Source organism: Neofelis nebulosa, chromosome 11 (genome assembly GCF_028018385.1).
Source record: "Neofelis nebulosa isolate mNeoNeb1 chromosome 11, mNeoNeb1.pri, whole genome shotgun sequence".
NCBI lineage: Eukaryota > Metazoa > Chordata > Mammalia > Carnivora > Felidae > Neofelis > Neofelis nebulosa.
The window spans coordinates 47,780,859-47,803,760 of NC_080792.1; the positions used below are offsets into that span (position 1 = coordinate 47,780,859).

A 22,902-nucleotide genomic window follows, 5' to 3' on the forward strand; every position below is an offset into this window, starting at 1 on the left:
TGAGCAAAAAATCAGCTAGTGGGTTGTTTGTTTTGTTTTGTTTTGTTTTTTAACTTTATTTATTTGAGAGAGAGAGTGAGAATGAGTGTGGGAGAGGTACAGAGAGAGAATCCCAAGTAGGCTCCTTGCGGGGCTTGAACCCATGAACCGTGAGATCATGACCTGAGCTGAAGTCAAGAGTCTACCACTTAACTGACTGAGCCACCCAGGTGCCCCAGCTTGTGATTTCTAAGTGTTAGTACCATTTAGATTTTTTTTTAATAAAAACAATTTTTAAAATATATTCATAATGCATTTTATAATTCCTGGATGAACTTAATCAAGTACACAAAAAGGATTAATCAGAAATTAACTCGGATGTATATGGTGTAATGAGTTCTTAGACGTGATTAATGCAATTGTATATTGTCTACATGACAAATGTTGAATGTATTTAAAATTTAGAAAGACTAATCTGTATGTGATTAACTAAATGCAGTATTCAATTTCTAAGGAAATTTTCTCTCATCTTTTTCTCTCTTTATGAAAATATCTCAATTGTGGTATATCAACATATGAACTAAAAGTTTTGATAAAAATATTAAAAGCATATGTACTGTAAAAATCCTGTATTAATAAGTTTTATTTTTGTTTTTGTTTTCCCAGAAAGCGCAAAAATGCCAACAGAAACTAGATAGGGAAATTTTCAACTTTCTGAAAATGATTAAGGATTGTGACATGGCTAAAGGTAAAAAACAAACAAACAAAAATAAATAAATAAATAAAAAAACAAAAATAAAAAAATGGGGAACAAACTACAAATAAGACCCACTCTTTAACTCAACCCATTGTCATAGATGTTGATCCTTCATGTTAGATAATTTTCAGTATTCAATTCAGAATTATGTTTGATAAGACTATTTTGAAAATTTAAGACGGTTATTTAAAATTTCTACTCATGGGGGAGGCCTGGTCTGTAGATTAATTTTTTAAGAAAAGAAAAAGGGAACATTTGGGGGCTATAAATTCATTTTGGCTACATAATGAGAATTCTTCTTATGAATCCCAGAAGACTTGGACTTTAGAATCAAACTGTCTTAGGTTTGAATCCTTGCTCTCTGCCACTTAACCAGTTGTTAATTTGAATAGTATGTTTAACTTCTCTGCTCTGTTTCCCAAATGAAGGTGTTGGTTGTTTCCAGGTCTTGGCCTTTTATGATTCTATGAATGCATATGTGAACTTACCTTTCTAATGTTAATCTACCTTTCAGTAGTAATTTTTTATGCCTTCAGTCTCCATTAGTTACAAATTATCAAGAGTTGACTATAAATACTCCAAAAGTCAAAATAAAATATAAAGTCAAAAATCCAATATAAAAATTACATATTCAGAAACAATTATTACTTTGTAAATTAAAAGCTGTGTTTTTTAGACTTTAGATTCCTAACTATTGTTTTAGATTTTAGCTATGATGGCTTTATAAATAACTTCACTAAAATATAATTGATTTAGTTGTCTCTGAGTTTATCATTTTTAATCATGCTCAGGTATTTTATATCTGTCCAAATGAACCTCAGGCATCCCTTTATGTCAATTCCACAAACATGTATTTGTATCAGTGATGATAGCTTTGAGAAGGACGGAAGTTAAATCATTTTGATTATTGCGGGCTGAATATTATATTAGTTAGCACTCTTCATCCTCAGGACTTTTTAAATAAGAGCAGCTTCATTAGATAGAATTCACATAGTCTACACTCCACCCGTGTGAAGTGTTCCCTTCAGTGGTTTTTAGTATATTTATAGTAATGCAACTGTGACCATCAATGAGCTTTAAAAACACCATCTTCAAGAACCATCAAAAGTAAGAAGAGATACCAACAACATTTGAAAGATGTAGAAAATGTCTAGAGTTAGTTGAAATATAAAGAGCAATTCCTTTAACATAGACCAAAGAAAGAAATTACATCAGAACTACAACCAAATTAAGTTTTGGGATTTTTTTCAAACCTCAAGTCAAATGTCTTGGTTCATGTTATGTGTATGACATATCACTCATAAGAATGGTGTGAGTCTTTTGTGTTTTAAAGACATGAATGGTATTCACTTATAGAAGATATGTGCTATCTGGGAAATTTTGAGGTCGCTGACTATTATCTGACAATGTTATTTTATGTATCTACAATTAAGTTTATACACAAACAATTGTAAACATTTTTTGAGCCATGGGTATAGAGAGATAATAAATCTGCACATTTTATAAATAGTAAATAGGGTTAAGATGATTTCATGAATGGAATTAAAGAGTTGAATGAAGGTAACTGAGGTACCTTAATGCCAAGGGATATATAGAATAATCTTAAACTATGTATTTTATTGCTGATAGGACATGTTCTGTCAAACTACTATCTATTTCAAACTGTCTACATAGTTTGCCAATAACTTCTCAGGGTGAAAAACTAAAATGTTTGTGTACAGAATCAAGGCCTTGTATTTGTGACTGTTGTCTTACATTTTAGTACAAAATTATGTGATCGTTAAGACCCCCCTCCCTTACTTCTTATTCCAACTTCTGCCATGCTAGTTTGGCTCTGTGGCCCCTCAAATGCATGTCCCTGCAGCAGGCTCCCCTGTGGTCTCCCTGCCTTCTGGGACCCCCCTGCATTCCATCCTTAAAGGGAAACCAGAGGCTTTTAAGAGCTCTTCCAACTCAGATTCTCTGAAATACTGCATTATTGCTGCCAGATTAATTTTAGAATGGTACTTTTTTGATCATAGATTTTTTCCCATTGAAAAACTGATTGAAAAACTGTAGAATAAAATACAAACTCTATCCTAGCATTTAAGGACTTTCATAGCCCAATCACAAACTTATTTTTCAGTTTTATTTACGATTACAGATCCTCCTCAACTTCTGATGGGGTTATGTCCTGATAAGCCCCTTGTAAACTGAAAATCTCGTTAAGAGTGCATTTAATATACCTGACCTACTAAACATCATAGCTTAGCCTAGCCTACCTTAAATGTGCTCAGAATATTTACATTAGCCAGTGGCTGGGCAAAATCATCTGATACAAAGCCCATTTTCTACTAAAGTGTTAAATACCACAGAATATCTCGACTGCTGTACCAAAAGTAAAAGCAATGGCTATCTGGATACAGGGTGGTTGTAAGTGTATCAGTGCCGTGGCTGACTGGTCACTACAGCCCACTGCCACTGTCCTGTATCACGAGAGATTATCATACCACATATTGCTAACTCAGGAAAACACTGAAATTCATAATTCGAAGTATGGTTTCTACTGAGTATGCTTTGTGTTCATACCATCAAGTCAAATAATGGTAAGTCAAACCATTGTAAGTTGGACATTCTGTACCAAAATAAGGTGGTAATAAAGTGATGGTAATGTGGTGTGATCAAATTTAAGTGTACAACACAACATTATTTATCATAGTCAACAACTGGCTACTACTTAAGGGTAAATTTAGGGCTTTAGGGAAGAACAGACTGACCAGCCTCAGGGAATCTTCCAAAAGTTTTATTGCTTTAGGTGATTTTCTTTGTTTTTGGTAATGATAAAATAGAGGTTTCAATACTGCATTCACTGAACCTTGAAGGATATGTTGCCAATGCTAGATACCTAAATTTTGGCATGTATCCAAACCGAAAGTAGGTCTAAGGAAATAAAGTAGTATTTCAAAGGGGATATTCTGTACCAAAATACAGAATCACTTTATTACTTTAGGATTCTTGGAAGTGAGATTAGTGGGTGAGAGCATATTAATGTTTGTGAGATGATTGATATATTGCTAATGCCTTTCTAAACGATATATTTTATGTGCCAACTTTAACACATATACTTTATTGCATGTTACTACATGCATATAGTGAATCCTTGGTTAAAGAAATTAGAATGATTTCAGTTATTTAAAAGAAAAAAGCTCTTAAAGAAAAAGCACTTTTGTTCAACCCACTTACAACTAGGCTTTAAGTAAACACACTTCCTGCCTCCTTCACTGTTGCCACCGTGGCCCAAGCCATCATTGTCTTTCCCACAGAGTATTGAAACATCCTTCTAACTGGCCCTCTGATTCCACTCTTCCCCTCTAGTCCCTGCCCCAGGGACCCTTCTAAAACAGGAGTGTACAATGTTCTTTGCTCAAAACATGTAGTAGATTCCAGGTCATCTCACTAAGAATGAAAGACCAGTTCCTTCTGATGACTCACAAACCTTTTCACTCCTTTTTGACCTCTCTGTCCTCATGTCCTAGTACCGCAAACCTTTTCAGTTCTTTTTGACCTCTCTGTCCTCTCCTGGTTCTCCCTGCTTGCTCATCTTCCAGCCTCACTGGCCTTCTGGCCGTCCCTCAGAGAGGCTGGGCATACTCCTGCCTCCGGCCTGGGCTGTGCTGGCCCTCTGCCTGGAAGGCTTTTCTCTAGGATACTCACACATATCCTTACATGCCCAGGTCGTTGTGCATCTCTTTGGCTTTCTCTTGCTGCCTGCCTTGGTTTGCTCCCCCATGTCCATTCTCTGCCCTGCTTGGTGCCAGGGGCTGTTGATCACTACAGACTGCGTTACTGGAGTCTTCTCACCCTCAGGCTTCTGATTGGACTCAGCAAAAAGGAGACCCTGTCAGGAGATTGGTGGAGGGGACCAGAAAAGTCAGGCATTTTCCTCGCTCCCTCCAGCCAGGCTGTGGTGTAATAGCACTGCTCTGTTCCTGACTTGGCTGAAGGTCCCCCCTCTGACTCCAGCTCCTGCTGGGCTTAGGGACACTGCCCATCCTTTCGCTTCTCCATTCCAGGGTGGCAACTGTCCTGCCTGGCAGTCTGTTAGTTCGCTCCCTTTGTGTGTAATCTTTTTTTTAAAAGAGTTTACAGGTGCCCTTTGAGTTTGCCAGGTCTCTCCTGCCAGGACTCTGAGACCTCATCCTGTCTAAACTTTCACCTGCCCTCAACACTTGATATTCCCCTACCTTGCTTTGTTTTTTCTCTTTGTCACTTATCAAGCTTGCTGTATATGCATTGTAGTTGATTGTCTGCCTTTCCTATTAGAATATAAACTCTATGAAGGCAGGAATTTTTTGTCTTTTATTTGCTGATAATCTACAGCAATTTAGTGCATGGCACATGGGCACTATACAGTTGATCCTTGAGTAATATGGGTTTGAACTGCATGAGTCCATTTATATATGGCTTTAAAATATATACATATATATATATATATAGCATAGGTACTGTAAATAAAATTTCTATTCCTTATGATTTTCTTAATATTTTCTTTAGCTTACATCATTTTAAGAATACGGTATATAATACAGTGTATGATATATGTGTTAACTGAATGTTTATGTTATTTGTAAGGCTTCTAGTCAATAGTAGGCTATTAGTAATTAAGCTTCGGGGGAGTCAGAGATAATAAATGGATTTTCAACAGTGAGGGGGTCTATGCCCCAACTCCCATGTTGCTCAAGGGTTAGCTGTACATGTTTTGAGTGGATGAAATGAATCACCTACTTACCTAGCTTATACATTTATAACTTCTTTTGAACTCAGAAACAAGAACCAAATTTGTTTTGTCAAATTAGTATACAGATTGTACAAGTCAGCCCCAAACTGCCACATCGTGGCCTCTGAGTCAGCAGTGGATGCCTCTTGGCTGTCTCAAGTTCCCCTGGATCACAATTCTGATAGGATCTTCTTTCAGGACTAGTGTTGTCTATACCATCGGAAAATAATAATTATAGATATTTTAGATATGCTTGCTTTATTGGGCATTATATTTAACAATAAAACTACTAGTTGTTCTTCAAGATCCAACTCAAGTCTCACCTCTTATCAGACTCCACTCGATCACTCCATCCCATAATGGTTATTCCTTCCTCTGAATATTTAACCTTTTTTAAAATCTATGCATAATTTGTTTGCTACCTATGTCTTATAACATCCCTCATATCTTTTTATTCTCATTTAATTCATGCTGTAACTCCTCTAACACATGATGTTTTAAACTATGTGTAGTCTCCATTGCAGCTAATACAGATTATACACAGACAGAATGGTTAGTAGTACTTGTTTAGTAAGTGATTGTGTTCATGCTAGTAATCTTAATTTGAACAACAAAAATATATTCTCAGTGTGACCTCTCAGTTTTTTTCAAGTTACAGTTTTATGTAAACGTTTTTAGAATATAGTTGATTTTTATATGCAGGTATCTTTTTCTCCTTTTTTGAGGAGAGCATACGGATTTTGAGGCATTTATATAATTCCAATTAGGAGTGAAAGTCAGTTTTTAAAATGCCTCTTTGCATGTAGGTTAGATCATGTCTCTCAACGTACATAGATGCATTGCTGTTTTTTCTTCATCGTAAAAAAATATGTAAATCTTCATGAGAAGGATGGCACTTGAACTTGGCCTTGAACAAAAAAGGTTTAAGTGGAGAAACTTCTGAATATGAATAATTATTATTTCCAATTTTCGGGGAAGAAGAAACATCTTGAAGAAAGGTTTGGAGGCCGTAAAGGAGAATAATATTTCTAGGAAAACAAATACTTTGAGAAAAATAGTATAGCTGAAACTGATTCAACTTATAGCATATCTTAAGTGTCGGCTAAAGAGTGTGGACTTCTTTTATGTTAGGAGAATGATGGAGGTCATCTGTATTAGGTTTAGTTTGCTAGCATAATAAGAAACCAGTATTTCCCCCAATAGTTTTAAAACTTACCCAATTAAAAATTGTACAGTGTTAGGAAAATGACAGATTGTGAGCTTTTTATACATGTCTCTAAAGTTAAGCTTTTCACGGGGCGCCTGGGTGGCGCAGTCGGTTAAGCGTCCGACTTCAGCCAGGTCACGATCTCGCGGTCCGTGAGTTCGAGCCCCGCGTCAGGCTCTGGGCCGATGGCTCGGAGACTGGAGCCTGTTTCCAATTCTGTGTCTCCCTCTCTCTCTGCCCCTCCCCCGTTCATGCTCTGTCTCTCTCTGTCCCAAAAATAAATTAAAAACGTTGAAAAAAAAAATTTTAAAGTTAAGCTTTTCACATGAGGTCTTCTAGCATCTTTCCTGAGTTCAAAAATACTTTTAGTACAAAAAATTGACATTATTCCTCAAAATTAAGTGTCCAATTCTTATAATAGGCCAAATATGGTTACATACTGACCTTTTTACATATGTTCATTATGACTAAGTCTCCAAATATTAATTGGCTAAAACAGATTTATAGTGATTCACAGTTGGTAACTTTACTAGAAGCTTAGCAGTTTTCTTTCTTTTTATATAACAATATGCAAACATATCCTATGAAGCATGCCACTGTGAACCAACAGGCCTCTGACACACTGCCCTGGTGCTAAAGTATCCGTTCTTACACAGAGCTACTGTGCAAGTTAATGTTAATTTCAAAATCTTGCTTGAACACCAGACTGTCAGAGAAATGGAGATACCTTATGACTCTGTTTGGGACAAAAGAATCAAACACATTCTCAACAATGGATTCTTAAAAGTCAATATATATTTCTTGGAGTATCCTTTAAAAAGTTACAGAATCAGTTTCGTTTTAAATCTTGAAATTCAAAAAAAATTTATTTTGACATGTAGCGTTTTATGTTAATCAACAAGTATATAAAGTATTAAGTGTCTAAAACACAGAATTATAGATGATTAAGTATGTCATGGTATTTAATAAAAAGAAATACATCCATGAATGACCGTGCTTCCATTCCCTTACCATTTTTGCCATGCAAGTGGAAAATTACTAGATTACCCAGTGCATTTATGGAAGGCAGAGGCTGTGCCTGATTTTTTTGTACATCCCCTCACGGTATTCAATCCACAGCTCTGTGAGACATCTGTTGAGGTACTATTTAAGTCATACAGCATCTGGCATATGGTATTCTTTTTTGCTATTTAGCAACTAAGTAAAGAAAAAATCTTCACAATGTGTATCAAAGATTCACAATGAAAAATAAAGCATGTGAAATCAAATTTATTTTAGGATATAGTAGTTTTCAATTGTTTGGGTGTTAAGAATAGCTAACACTAGGAAACTGTATTCCATAGTATGAAAAATACGATAAAATGTCATTTGGTATTTATATCCAGATATTAATGAAAGCTTGTTCATACCTTCATTTACTCTGACCTTTTACTTTTTTTTTTTTTTTTTTTTTTTTAATATTTATTTATTTTGAGGGGGGGGTGGGGAGAGAGAGCAGGGAATGGGCAGGGAGAGAGCAGGATCCACACCATCAGCGCAGGAGTTGATCTCAAGAACCATGAGATCGTGACCTGAGCTGAAATGAAGAGTCTGACACTCAACAGACTAAGCCACCCAGACCCCCCTAACATTTAACTCTTGTTGCCCACTTTTGCCTTATGGGTTTTGAGAAATAATTTTTCTAAGAAAAGGACTTGTCTTTGCTAAAATAAGTCACATTCCTACAGAAATCTTGGAAAATTAAAGAATGAAGAATAATAGAATTTTATCACCTAGAAATAATGACTGTAATTTGTTATATGTTCTTGGTAGAATTTATTTTCCTTTCCACTCATTTGAAAATATTTGTCTTTTGATGAGACCCACTTTATGGCCTGAAAATTATAGGTTGCCAGCTGTTGGATTTGATTGCTTTTGCTTATTGACCTTGGTTACCCTGTTTTAAGAACCCTGTGTTAAATTAATCAAGATTATTTAAAATACAAAGGGTGGTATAGATTTGTCTTTCTCCTTTTATTTTATTTTTTTTTTCAACGTTTTTTATTTATTTTTGGGACAGAGAGAGACAGAGCATGAACGGGGGAGGGGCAGAGAGAGAGGGAGACACAGAATCGGAAACAGACTCCAGGCTCCGAGCCATCAGCCCAGAGCCTGACGCGGGGCTCGAACTCACTCACGGACCGCGAGATAGTGACCTGGCTGAAGTCGGACACTTAACCCACTGCGCCACCCAGGCGCCCCACTCCTTTTATTTTTAGATGACAAGCTTTCTTAATGTTATTTGCTAGAAGGGATACGCTTAGAAGATCTTAATATATAATTAACACAAAGTCCAAAACTATTTCAATTAAGTACATTTCTCCAGCATTAATCTGAACAGAAAATGTCGTTTTATTTTTTAAGTGATGTGTGTGCATTTTGCAGCTTTCTCTTGCCAGCCTTTTGTTTTTTCTTTTGTTGTTGTTGTTTGTAATAGGTAACTGGATTAAGATTTTCCTTAGGGAACATGGGATGATCCTAACATTACCATTTTTTTTTTGTTCCCAACTTATATCCAAAAGATACTGGGCCCCCAGAGGGACACATTTGTGAGAGTGCAAAGACCTATCCATGCCAAACATTTATCCAATAAGCACTAGAGGAAGTTGAGTTAATGCTGCCTTTAGATATGTTAGCCATCATGTCAACTACAGTATTATTTTTATCTCTTTCTAGCACTTGGCTTTTGAATAAAACTACTTATCTAGCATAGAATATCATGAAAGGAAATGTTAACTGCTTTTCTTAAATATTATATTACTTATTCCTATAAACTTTGTTTTGTTTTGTTTTAGTCCTGACTCTTCAGGATATAGTCCTTCTTAGGACAAGGGTTCATCTTTTCTTTTACTGTACCAATTTATGTGCCCTGCATACAGTAGGTACTTAATGATGCTCAAGGAATATACCATATGCTTTAAGGCAGCTAGAAGGAAAGATAAAGTTAGTCCATATAAAAATGTTTGTGGTCTTTCCTGGCTCAGTTGGTAGAACTTGGAACTCTTAATCTCAGGGTTGTGAGTTTGAGCCCCACATTGGGTATAGAGATTACTTTTAAAAAATAATATAAAATTTTTGTGGTCTTAAAAATCACACTAATTTTATTTATTTATTTTTATTTATAGACATGCTTCCATCATTTCTTCAGAAAGTTGAAGTTGTCTCTGAAGCTTCCAGAGAAACTTGTGTAGCTTTGAGTGATTGCCTTAATCTCTTCACTAAACAAGAAGGGGTAGGTAGTTGGAATTGAATTTTTCAGTAACTGTCTGGGTGTCACATACTCAGTCATCCAATAAGTCATTGCTTTCAAATTGTCCAAAGGTAGGAGAAAATAGTCTTAACAAAGAAAGTGAAAGCTTTGTTTTTCCCTAAAATTTAAAACTCATTTATTCTTGAGTAAGCAAGATGATTCTGAAGTAACTTAGGTTCATATCTAATTATATAGCTATATTTATCAACTATGTTTTAAAGTTCTACTCAGAGTTCTTGTGGCATTTCAACAAGAGGGTTGCGAAAATATTGTGGAAACCAGAGGTTTTATAAGAAAAATACACAGTATTTTTATTTAGAAAATAGTGCTGTCATACTAATCTGTGTGACCTGAGCTCAATGGGTGAAATAACTTGTATTCTTTTCCCCCTGTTTTCTCCCATTCAAAATTTGCCATTTTCCCAAATATTGGTAAGAGTGATATGTTTATCCATTAGTAATTCTTTTTCTGAATGCAAGCCAAGCAGCCATAGGCCTTCTTTTCCATTCTGTTAATTTCTACATATATGTTCAGTCTTCAACGTTTTAGTTTAAGACACTACATTTCTTATTCTTGTTACAATTTATTTGTACCTTTTAGTTAGAAACTACATTTTGATAAAACAAGGCAGATGAAAATGGTTTTGTATATTTCTCTCATATATATATGAGATATGTATATGTAAAGATGTGACATTTTATTTTCTTGTGATTAGAACAGAAGCCTTGTGGGGGCACCTGGGTAGCTCAGTTGGTTAAGCATCTGACTTTGACTCAGGTCATGATCTCATGGTTTGTGAATTCGAGCCCTCATCCGGCTCTGTGCCAATAGCTCAGGGCCTGGAGCCTGTTTTGGATTCTGTGTCTCCCTCTCTCTCTGCCCCTCCCCCACTCATATGCGTGCGCGCGCTCTCTTTCAAAAATAAACATTAAAAAAATAACAGAAGACTTGTGAATTCATGTTAAAAAATTTTTAATGCCAATTTTGTTATGTACAACACAAATTTTGTATTTTATTTGGAGAAAAAATATGTAAATGATCTGAAATTCATTTAAAACAAACTTCCAGAAAGCCAATAGAATTTCATTAACTATCACAGGAAAACATAATTGTTCATTGAACTTTTTTTTAAGTTTGTTTATTTTGAAAGTGAGCACGTGTGTGAGAGAGCATGAGCGGGGGACGGGCAGAGAGAGAGGGAGAACGAGAGCGAGAATCTCAAGCAGGCATTCATGGGTTTGTAGGATCAAACCCATGAGCCATGAGACCATGATCTGGGCTGAAGTGAAGAGTCGAATGCTTAACAGACTGATTCATCCAGCGGCCCCTGTTCATTAAGCATTTTAAATGGTTGATTCTTCCAATACTATTTGAAAACATCCCCTCAGCATTTCTATTTTTGGTGATGTCATATTCTAGCTTATTTAAATGAGGCATGATGTAGTGATCTAAATCTGAATAGCATTGTAGAACATTTTTAAAATGAACAAATTATGGTGTCTAGGGATTCAGGTAATACTTAACACATCGTAAAACCAAATCTCATTAACATCTCTTCTGTGGCACCTGCTGGATGTGTCAATAACGTCTTTGTTTTAGAGATGTATAGTTTTAAGGTAAACGCTAAATTAGAAGTAATTTAATTTCTGGAGAAGCCAACCTATGCTAATTTTTAAACTGCTTAAAAATACAGGCTCATGATTACTTCTCTGTGAAAATCTGGATGTGCAAGAGTAGATTAGCCTGAAGTTTAATTAGACTTTTAGACTTTTAAATTTGTCATGAGGATAAAATAACATAATGTAAGCAAAATGCTGAGCATAGTTCCTGACACATAGTAAGCCCTGAGTACAAATCAGCAGTTATTATTGTAGGATGCTATCTAACACTTGTGACCCCTTTTCTCTGATGGCATTTTGGAGCTTTTGTGTCTTTAACTTTGGATTTAATTCATTTTGGGAGAAGGCGGTATTGTCTAAAGAAAATTTGAGTATTTGTGGAATGATTGTGTTCTTTCCATCCTTATTATTCAAGTGACAAAGAGCTACTTAAGTTCTTTGAACCTTGATATTTTCATCTTACAATAAGGGAGACCATATAGTAAGTCACTATTAGCAGCACTGGTCTGAAAGTCTTATGGGCCTTTTAAAAATCTGTCTTTTTCCTAACCAACTGTAGGCTAGTTTCTGTACAATGAAAATATGTGAACACCTCAGTATCAGGTGTGGGTATCAAATGTATGTAGATGAATAATATGTATATAGAGCATATTAACACACTGTGTGACACACAGGACTCATTTAGGAAGTGGCACTTATTGCTTCAAACTTTTAAGGCATCTTTAAGTTTCTTTTTAATTAATGCTATGAGATATCAACTCTGAGGTTCTCAGTAGTATTTATGGATTTCCTTGTGAGAAATATGATTATAGACCATGAAAAGGCCCCCCAAATAATTAAAAGATAAATGACATCATCAAAGTTAGCTTTTCAAATGGCTAAGAACTAATATAAGAATTTAATAGTATAATGGAGGTCAGAGCAGAATAATTAGGTATAGTAATGCCTTATTTATCTGGAATTGTAAGTTATATTTCTGTATCTGGAAATTTTATTAAAAAGCTTTGAACTCACAGAGACCTGGGTCTAATCATGCTCCGCTATTTAATCTGTCTGCCTCAGTTTTCATATACAATTTCCTTTTTAAAGTGGTGACCAATCAAAAAAGAATGTTTTGAAAGGTAAATGTAATCATATTGGCAAAACCCCTTGTACAGTACCTGGCACATAATGGGGATCCAATCGATTGAAGTGATCCCAGTCTCTGCAGCAGCAAAACTTGTTTTTATTCTAGTCTCTTTGATGACAGTTATTCTAAATATTACCCATTTACATCTTATGCTAAATTTTTAGCACTTAATTTTATCTTTTCTGGGCTGTCCTTTTGTATGTTCATAATTACTCTGTATCTTAATGCAGAGATGCCTTCAGGGGATAATGTTTATAGGACTCTGTAATTTGACAAAATGGCCCAGTCCTGCTAATGCTCTTGTATTTAGTTTTGCTCTTTATGGGTTTTAAATTTTTTTTCTCTTGAGTTTTAGATCAACTGTGTGCCTGTCTGTAACAGAATACTGATCCCTTCTGCCTTACTCTTTCTAATGTTCTGTTTATTAAAAAGAAAACCAGATGACCAAACTCGGTAAAATTATGTTCACAGTAAGAACAAGCTGGCTCTGTATGAGAAATTGAGGGGTTTATAATGAGAACAGTCCTTAATGCCTGGATTTGAGTCTTTCTATTTCTGTGGTATGTGAGTGTTCTTTGCTTATTTGGGGGTGCTCTGATATGACCCAGATATTCAAGGTTTCTATACGACCTCTACATTAAATGAGGTGCATTATATATGCATATTTTACTTGTAAATAACACAACTTGTGTTTTTGGAAAAAACTGCAATATATAAAGTAAGCTGTAAAGTTTGAGTTTGATTTACTAAAGGGAAATTTATTAGGTGTTCTTGGGGTGATATTCTTGGGGGAGACATTGGAGAATGTGAATGCCACAACTGTCTTTAGCCTTGTTTGAGAGTTCTATTTAAAAGGGCACCTGGAGGGGGGGGGGGGCGCCTGGGTGGCTCAGTCGGTTGAGTCTCCGACTTCGGCTCAGGTCACGATCTCACGGTCCGTGAGTTCAAGCCCCGCGTTGGGCTCTGTGCTGACAGCTCAGAGCCTGGAGCCTGTTTCAGATTCTGTGTCTCCCTCTCTCTCTGACCCTCCCCCGTTCATGCTCTGTCTCTTTCTGTCTCAAAAATAAATAAACGTTAAAAAAAAAAAATTTTAAAAATAAAAAAAAATAAAGGGGCACCTGGGTGGCTCAGTCGGTTAAGCGTCCGACTTCGGCTCAGGTCGTGATCTCGCAGTCCGTGAGTTTGAGCCCCGCGTCAGGCTCTGTGCTGACAGCTCAGAGCCTGGAGCCTGTTTCAGATTCTGTGTCTCCCTCTCTCTGACCCTCCCCCGTTCATGCTCTGTCTCTCTCTGTCTCAAAAATAAATGTTAAAAAAAATTTTTTTTTTTTTTAAATAAAATGAATAAATAGAAGGGCACCTGGCTGGCTCAGTTGGTAGAACATGCAACTTTTAATCTCAGGGCCACGAGGTCAAGCCACATGTTAAATGTGGATCCTATGTGGGAAAAAAAAAAATATCAAAAGGCTAGAAATTTGCTTCATGAGTTATTGTTTCTATAGTTTTCCTTACCCAGAGAGTGGTATCACAAGTGGCTAAAATGTCACACAGTGCTGTCATTGGTTCCCTTCTTGTTCTGTGTATTATGGAGCTCCCTTTGATATTAATCAAACCAGGTTTTCCAAGGTAGGAACTTGCCTATTTAAAACTAGCGTAAGCTCACTTATAAAATATTCTGTGCTTCCATGGTAAGTCTCCTGAGTTGACTGCTAAAGAGCTAGAATCCAGATGTATGATTGGGATAGTGATACTCAGTTTGTGGTGTAATGGAGAGATTTGGACCTTCTATTGGAACCAACTGGAAGGTATTACTACTTTGGACGAGATGCTGATAATCTTTGGAGAGAAACCATGCCCTCCTGTGGGCTTAAAGCTTTATAAAGTCGAGGTCGCCTCTTCATTAGTTTCCTGGACTGCTCAAAGTCCTTCAGACATTTCTTAATGTTTGTACTTTTCAGGCTTTCATCTCTCTGTCATGTCTTCACTTTCCTCCTCTCCCTCTGCTCTGAGCAAAATTCTTTGTTAAACATGAGGCAGCGGCTGTCTATGCTGTCAGTTCCCTGCCACTCCCTCCCCCAGTCTCTTTTTTCTTTCCTTTCCTTGGCATCATCTGTCTCCTTCCATCCTGCTTCAAAAACAGCTCCTCTCTTCTTTTGCCTTCTCTACTCCCTTATAGCTGGTCTCCTTACACGCCTTTCCAATTCTATTTTAGAAAATGTGATACTTTGTTTCTACTTCTTTATTCTTCAACTAGCCCACTGGAACCATTCTTGCCATCTCCTTACTGCTAAGTCAGAGGATACCCTTAAATTACCTTGCTTGTCCTGTGATGGATCTGGCGTTTGACTGCTACTTGTTTTGGGGATTCTTCTCAGTGATTGCTGTGGTGCCTACCTCTACTGTCTTCTCTTTCCTTTAGAGCAGCTTCTCCTCAGTTTTCTTCTGAAGCATCTTTTCGTCTGCCTGTGCCTTGAATGTTATTGTCCCCTGGTTTCTTTCAGTGGTCTTCTCACTTGGCATTCTCCGTGGATGATCTTAGCCATTCCTTCAAACAGAAATCCATGATGACTTCGATATCTCCACAGTAGATCTCTCCTAAGCTGAGCTATGAACCAGTATATCCAGCTGACTTTTAAACATTTACATATGATTCTATCACAGGCATTTCATACCAGTGTGTCTAAAGCAGAATTACACCTATTCAGGACCCCAAGCCACAATCATGGAAGCTGTCCTGTGTTCATCCTTCTTCCTCCTCCTCTCACCCCTTAAAGTCGGTTGTTTTTCCTTCCTATCTCTCAGTTGCCTGTCTCCCTGTACCCCCTCTCCCCCCACCCAACAGATTCCCTGTTGCCATTCTGTGGGGATAGAGTTCTAAGGATTGTGCTGTCAGATGACTGTGACCATTGCCTCATCCCAGGTTCCACCCTTCAAAACTGGCTTAGATATCCCTCCTGTTCTGAGAGTCCTTGCTGTTGGAGCACTTATCACATTGTATCATTATATATTTACTTGTCTGATTCTGTGTTTACTAAAGAGCCCCTTAAGGAAGCAACTGTATCTTAGGAATTTTTGTAGCATCTGTGTCTAGCATAAGTACTTGGCATGTAGTAGACAGTTAATAAATATGTGAATGAATGCATAATGAAATGTACAAAGGCAAGAATACAAAGAGCAGACCAATTGGGATCTATATCTTGACCTTGAGAAAATTAAGATATGTTTGGAAATTCCATTTCCAAATCTGAAAATGAGAATACAAACGAGTTACTTTATGTGAAGCTCCTCAGTACAGTGCCTGACACAGTTTAGGTGCTCTGTAAATTGCCCTCTAAAACATTTTGTTGTCTTTGCTGCCTAGTACCACTTTTGTAAACTGAATTCTGATTTTTAGAGTCCAGGGAGGAAGATTGTGTAGCAGCTGCTTTTAGTGCCTAATGTGACATTTCACAATACCATTTAGTTTAGAATGGGGGGAAAAAGAAAAAAACAGACTTTTCAAAGACACTATGAAACTTCATTGACATAAATTCCAAATTTTCTAGTGTACTGTTGCATCATCTTTTACGCATTTTATATCTGTAGCACAGTTACAGCCACCACTGTTGGGACAGCGAACTTAAAGTCCCCCGTGATCTTGTTAAAGAAATAGTCAGTTTGGTTCAGTTACTACTCTGCTCCCTAAAGTTTGAGGACAGATTTATATTGTTTAAAACCGTTGGAACTGAAAGTTATGTGTATCCCACCCCCACCCGAGCCTCACAGAAATTTCCTTAGCCTGAACACCCCACTTGAGTGTATTATTTACGTGGTTTTACTGTCCTTGGGCGTCTTGGTCTACCCTTCAAGCCTAGCCGGAATAAGAAACCATCTAGGTTTCACATTAGTAGAATTAATACCATTGTTTTCCTCATTGCCCAAATGGTAGCCTAGAACGTGCATTAAAAAAATAAAGGACAAGAGGACTAATGTTTGTTTTGGAATCGGAAACCCTCACTCTAAAGTGTAAGCCAGAGTAAGAGTCAGTTACCTTTGAGGTACAAGAGTCCAAAGAGGATTCCTCTCTGCTTTTCCCCAGGGGCGGGCTGGCCATTTAGAAGTTGTCAGGGCAGGCGTCGCCAGGAGAGGGCTTGAGCACACAGCCCGCTCTAGGACCTCGCAGGAGCCTCCGCGGGATGCACGCAGAGCACGAGTAGCAGTTTCCTTACTTCCTTCCCCGAGAATTGCGGGGCGCGCAGTCCGCCTGCTCGCTCGCAAGGGCTGTGTGCGGGCTCTCGCCGTCCGGGGCACGTCCCTACCTGCGCCTCCGCGGAGCGGGCCACGCGGAAGGGGGGCCTCGGGAGGAGGGACTGGACGACGACAGCGGCAGCGCGGAGCTGCCTGCCGCAGGCCGTTCCCCGCGCTGCTCGCACTCTCCCTGGCAAGCCCTGGAGGGGAGGGCGGCTCTGGCTCTGCGGCCGAAGGGCGCTGCACGGACCTCTGGCGGCCCGGCACCGGAGTCCTGGGCCGCTGGCGGGCGGGCGGGCCGCGCCTCTGCTTGACCTCGCTGGAGCCGGGGGCGGGCCGAGCAAAGGTGACTTAGAGAGACCTTGCGGTGCCGCCCTGGGCTGGGCTGGAGGGGAGGCGGAGGGACAGGCCGGCGCATTTGTGCTGGAGCTGGCCGAGGAGTGAAGGGTGGAGCGCGCTGCCGGGGATCCCCAGATCCGGCCCAGGTGGGTGAGTGTGTGCGCCCGCCGGGGGCTCTGCTAGGTCAGCCTCGGGGCGACAGAGGACACCAGGGGAGGAAGGGGGGAGGGCGGCCAGACGAGATCTAGGGATGTGAGTAGATCCAAGAATAGTTGGACGCCTGTGCGGGGAGCGGAGTGCAGCAGCGGGCGAGTGGGGAGGGGTGCGCGAAGCCGGGAGACCCTGATGTCCCTGCCTGGCCAGGGTCTTCCTGCCGGCTCCGGGTGTGCGTCGGGTTCCCACAGGAAGAGCCGCTGGGGGGAAAGCCTGTGGACAGATTTTTTTTTTTTTCTCCCAGCTAAATATTGGTAGTAGGTCAAGTGGGGCCCGAGTGGGAGGAGTAAGGCAGTGAAAGACATTATTGTCCTAAATAACCTTCCAAGTTAGTGATTTTTTGCATGTCTCTGCCCTGGCTGACATTGAGATGAACTTACCATCCGCTGTTTGGAGGCCGCTAAAATTCCAAGGAAACACTTGAGTGGATTAAAGAGAAAAGGAGAAATTATACTGGGGCTGGGGAGCGGGAAGGGAGGTAGCTTTTAACTTTGTTTTGATTAAGGATTTTTGATTACTCATAGGCTTTCTTTGTAGCCTAAACCAGTGGAGAATCACGTTCCCCAGCATTCAGAGCATGTGGCTAGTTGTTTTGTGTTTTCTGTTGTGCTGGTTTTTTCTGGGATTTGGAGGGAGGCTAGTAAGAAAGGGAAGATACCAGGGAAGAGCTTAGTCCAGCTTTTGAGAGTTATTAAAGGTATTAAAAGTTTCTTAATTTTAATTAGATTCAAAGACAGACTGAAGGCATTTTGTTTTAGAGACATAGGGTAACTTAGGAATCTTTTTCAAAAGAGAAAAATGCTTGAAATGCGTGTTGGTGGAGGAATGTGTAGGCTAGAATATGGGGATCTAAGTATAAAAAAAAATATTTTTTTTATGTTTGAGGACACACCGAAGTTCATCTCTGGTCCAAATCATGTTTGATTTCAGCAGTGAAGTTGATGACTTTGGTAAATTAGCTCAATTTTGATTGAGTAGATATTTAATCTGAGCATGATGACCAGAGAGCTATTTCAGCCTTTGTCCCAGTACTACTTTTACTAGACTGGGATCTTAAAAGCATTTGTGTCACTGTGACTATGATTGCCAGACTCTAGTCTCCCCTCTTTAGAAACTCTTTAAAGGCTCATTTTAGGGAATTTCATTGAGGCCGAAAGCGACCCACATAATCTCTCTACCCTCAGTTGTACACCTTGCAGAATGAGGGAAATGAAAAAAGGTGTTAGATTTTCCATATTTAAAAGCAGATGCACATACTACAGGGTAGTATATAAATACAGTCAAGCACATTTAGAATACTGTATGTAAAATAATTGATAAAAATAGTTATGTAATACCATGTCTTCAGCTTTATGTACAGTTTATGACATTTACCATTTATATTCTACGAAGCTTTTATAAACTTATTAGTATTCAGACATACGATTGTGTTTATCAGCTCTGTGAGGATTATAAGAATTTTTAATTCCAAGCAGAAATTTAGATTTTTTACTTGGTCCACATTATTCAGCATTATTCCTAAATTTTTAGCTTCTGTGTATAATCAGGAAATAGATTTCAAATTAATTTTGGAAGCAACTAGGACAGAAGTTAAATAAATAGGAAGTTTATGTAAAATGAAGCAGGTTTTCATTTTGATAATTTGTAAAGTATTTGAACAAAAATACATAAGGTTTTAATTAAGCAGTATGAGGCTGGGGGCGGGGGGGTGGGGCGCGGGGAGAGTGTATATGTGTGATTAGCCTTGTCATGCTTGGTATGACCCAGGATCTTTTCCTGGTAAGTTTTTGTATCACAAGGATACCAAGTCTGTAACCTGCATGCAATTGTATTTGTCTTGAATTCCTGCTAGAGAGTGCAGTACCAGATTATATTCTGTCTAATGAATTTTGAGTGAGTTACAGGCAGATACAATTTTCCTCTCATTTTAACTTAAGAGTAGTAAGGATATAACCCCCATACATTTTTATAATGGTCCACCATTGATTTGATATCTATTACTTTATGTAATTTTTTGTCCTTAATTCAGTAAGTATTTACACAGTGTTTACCTTGTCAGATAACTTGCTAAACCAGTCAAAGCTAGATGAATAGAAGCAGGGTCTTCTTGAAAGGTTTTATTAAATATGCCTAAAGAGTTTGAACATTATCTTGGGAGTTAGAATCACTGAAAGATTTTGAAGAGGGGAGAGATTTAATCAGATTTGCTCCTTACAGGAAGGATTAGAGGAAGGCCTGAAAACAGGGTGACCAGGTGCAGGAATTCAAGAGAGAGATAATCAGAGTCTGAACTAAGTTGGTGACTACTGAAAAGGAAAGCAAGGTACAAAGCCAAGAGAGACTCAAAAATAACCTAATAGGAGCCGATAATAGTTGAATATGTGGAATGGAGGAGAAGATGGAATCCTAGACAGTTCGCAGGCTTATGGCGAATAAATTACTGAAGGAGGGAATAAAGGGAGTAGGTGGAGGGTGAGTTCACCTTTGGACATGGTGACGTCCAAGAAGGGCATCCTTACTCATTCAATAAAAATTTGTGAATCGTTAGTATTGGAAGTCACCTGAATAAACATGGAGCTTGAGGCTGAAGGAGTAAATAATGTCACCTCGGAGACATCCAGCTTGAAAGAGTTTGAAATCAAAGGATTGAATACTTATATTAAAAGACAAAAAGGGAAAAAAGGAGCCAGTGGAGAACACTGAGCAAAATCAGCCAGAGAGGCAGGAAAAGTCCAGAACAAGGGAGGCCAATGGGACAGCTGGGTCAACGAGTTGAGGTAACAACTGATGGGGGAAGTTCTAGAAGCATGGCATAGGAAGAAGGTGTATTGCAATGAGCTGCAGAGTAAATGGGAAGCAAGAAAGTAGAAATAATGAAGACAGACTGATTTTCTGTAGACAATCATAATTGTAGAATAATTATACAGTTTTGTTCCTTTCTTTCAATTCTTAAATCTCATTTATTTTTCATGTTCCTAATGTACTGGAGAGGGCCTTCAGGACAATACTGGATGGAAGCTGAGATGGTGGGAAACGGTGTTCATCCCTGATTTTTCAAAAGGGGCATATTTCTAATAATTCACTACTAAGAGTGATATTTAATAAATACCATTTCTCAGATTATTGAAGTTCTTTTTAATTCTTGTTGAGGTTTTTTAATCATGAAAGGGTATTGGATTTTATCAGATTCTTTCTGCATTTAATAAGAGCATCATAAGGTTTTTCTTTATTAAGGTGGCAAATTATATTTTTTCAAATTAATGTTTTTAGACTTTTTCTGATGATATGCCACCTGTGTGTAATTGGAATAAACCTAATTTGGTCATTATGTATTATCTTTAACATTCTCCTCGATTTGGTTTCTTTTGGATTTTAGTATCTATTTATGAATGAGGTTGGTTGGTAATTTTTTTTTTCTTTTCTTTTTTTTTTTTTTTTGGTTCTGTCCTCATCAGGGCTTGGTATCCAGGTTATTATACTGGCTTCATAAAATGAGTTTGGGAGTATTCTTTATTTTGCTGTTCCCTGAAAGAGTTTATATGTAATTGAAGTGGTCTGTTCCTTCTTATAAAGCTATTTTTGTGGGATTTTTAAACTAGTAATTAGACATATTTAATGGCTATAGGACTATTTTAGTTTTCTGTTTCTTTTGGGGTCAATTTTGACAAGTTCTCTATTTCTAGGAATTTATCCTTTCCATTTAAGTGTTAAAATTTATTGTTAAAAGGTTTTTCATAATAGTCTTACTATTTTTTTTAACTTATTTTGAATCTGTAATTAAATATTTTTTCCTAATGTTTTCCATTTTTTTTCCTAATATTCATTTGGATATTTCCAATTAATATCTTTTTAATATCAGTCTCATTAAGGCTTTGTTTATTTGATTATTTTTCAAAGAACTCTCTTTAGCTTGTTATTTGTTGCCATCTTTTTTGTTTAAAATTAATTTTTATAGTTCTCTATCACTTTTTTTTGAGTTTATTTCCCTAGGTTCTATACATTTGTTATCCTCTGTCTCTTGGAAGGACATATTTTGTTCAAAATTTGTTCTTTTCCAGATTTCAAGTTGTAGGTTTCATAATTGTAGTATTTTGTAACTTAATGAATATATTCCTGCTGGGTTTTATCCATTACTTTATTTTATAGACTTAATCATGTATTTCCTGAGACTTCATCTTTCTAGACTAAGAACTGCTAATATGTGTAGAGTGCTGCCCTTCTAATACTTAAAACACATAATACTTTTGCAAAGGTTTTAACTACTTCCAATTTTTTTTTCTCTTACCTCACTCTTCTTGTTGTCATTGGTTGGTATTTCTGTTTCCTTTACCGACTTGCTTCTCATCCTCTTCCTCTTTCCTTCACCCTGACAACTTCTTTTCTACCTCTTGACAGTCTGCATGGTGGAGGAATGATCATCATTCCCTTGTCTTCACCTGTTTCTCACTGTCTTTCCAATTTTCTACCTGCTCCTCTCCCCACCCCCATCCTTGGAGGATTTTTCCATTGTCCATTCTACATATGCCATCTTGTTCTTTCCTTCTCTGCAGAAACTTGGCTCCAGCACCAAAGAGGAAAAAGCAGATAACCTGTGTCTAATTTTCTTTGGATGCTCACAGGTTCACCCTTATTTACTGCATAATCTTTGTTACTCCTCACTCAGTCCATCCAACTGATGACAACAAAGTCAGGGAGACTTTGGGCAAGGCCCAAGAAGAAAGCACAGATGGGACAATATGGACTTGCTCTTATTTGGAGTCCTGAGCTGCAGGCTCCAGTATTAGTGACCGTGGTCTTGCCATGTGACTCTGGGCGGCTCATTCTTAGGTCTCCTATTCCTCTCATGTAACACAGAATTATTAAAACAGACGCCTTCTCTCTACTTCAGGAGTTGCTGTGAGACTCAAATGATGAAAGGCTAAACCCAACGGTTTTACAAGAGACAGTCTTCCCATGCTTTATTTTCAGAAAAATGCCTTGAAAGGATTTCATGCTCAATTCAGGAACAGAGAAGTGGTTTGTGGCTTGGGGTGTTGGATCAAAGAAACCCTGATGGGAAGCGGTAGGTGTCACAGGAATGACAGGAAGCAAGGAAGTTGTGCTCAGTGGTTGAGATTCAGGGGAGGCATCTGTCCTCTGGTAGATGGGGACTAGAGACATGGACATGTCATTACACCTGGTGGCTGGAAACTATCCTGTAGCTGCATCATTACCTATTTATTATTTGCTACACTTAGGATACTGCCTTTTTGAGTTTACTTGAGAAATCAACCTTTACTTACAGTGCTTATATGAGGGAGATTTTGTTGTTTCACATTCTAAACAACTGAATTAAAAATTAAGTTTGTGAATATAGTTCTCCTTAGTAAAATTTCTTGTGATAGAAAGGA

General features: G+C 38.0%; 1 protein-coding gene and 1 long non-coding RNA gene across 10 annotated transcripts in view; one reads left to right on the plus strand and one right to left on the minus strand.

Moving 5' to 3' along the window:
• OSBPL1A (oxysterol binding protein like 1A) overlaps nt 1-22,902 on the plus strand; it is a 269,191-nt gene that overhangs the window by 120,017 nt on the left and 126,272 nt on the right. For 2 of the 7 annotated variants that reach the window (XM_058692476.1, XM_058692475.1), the window contains exons 14-15: nt 646-727; nt 9,864-9,970. The exons of 1 other annotated variant lie outside the window; for it this stretch is intronic. In XM_058692476.1, the coding sequence (XP_058548459.1) occupies nt 646-727; nt 9,864-9,970 (189 nt within the window). 4 more of the 7 variants (XM_058692479.1, XM_058692480.1, XM_058692478.1 and 1 more) reach the window with 3 other exon arrangements.
• Nucleotides 10,944-17,041, minus strand: LOC131490270 (uncharacterized). 3 transcript variants are annotated; one of them, XR_009251012.1, is made up of 3 exons: nt 16,764-17,041; nt 14,094-15,278; nt 10,944-13,596 (listed from the first exon to the last, which is right to left on the minus strand). It is a non-coding gene; the product is annotated as an uncharacterized LOC131490270 (long non-coding RNA). The 3 variants fall into 3 exon arrangements; XR_009251013.1 differs by lacking the exon at nt 16,764-17,041 and having other exon boundaries at nt 14,094-14,733; nt 15,048-16,030; XR_009251011.1 differs by lacking the exon at nt 16,764-17,041 and having other exon boundaries at nt 14,094-16,322.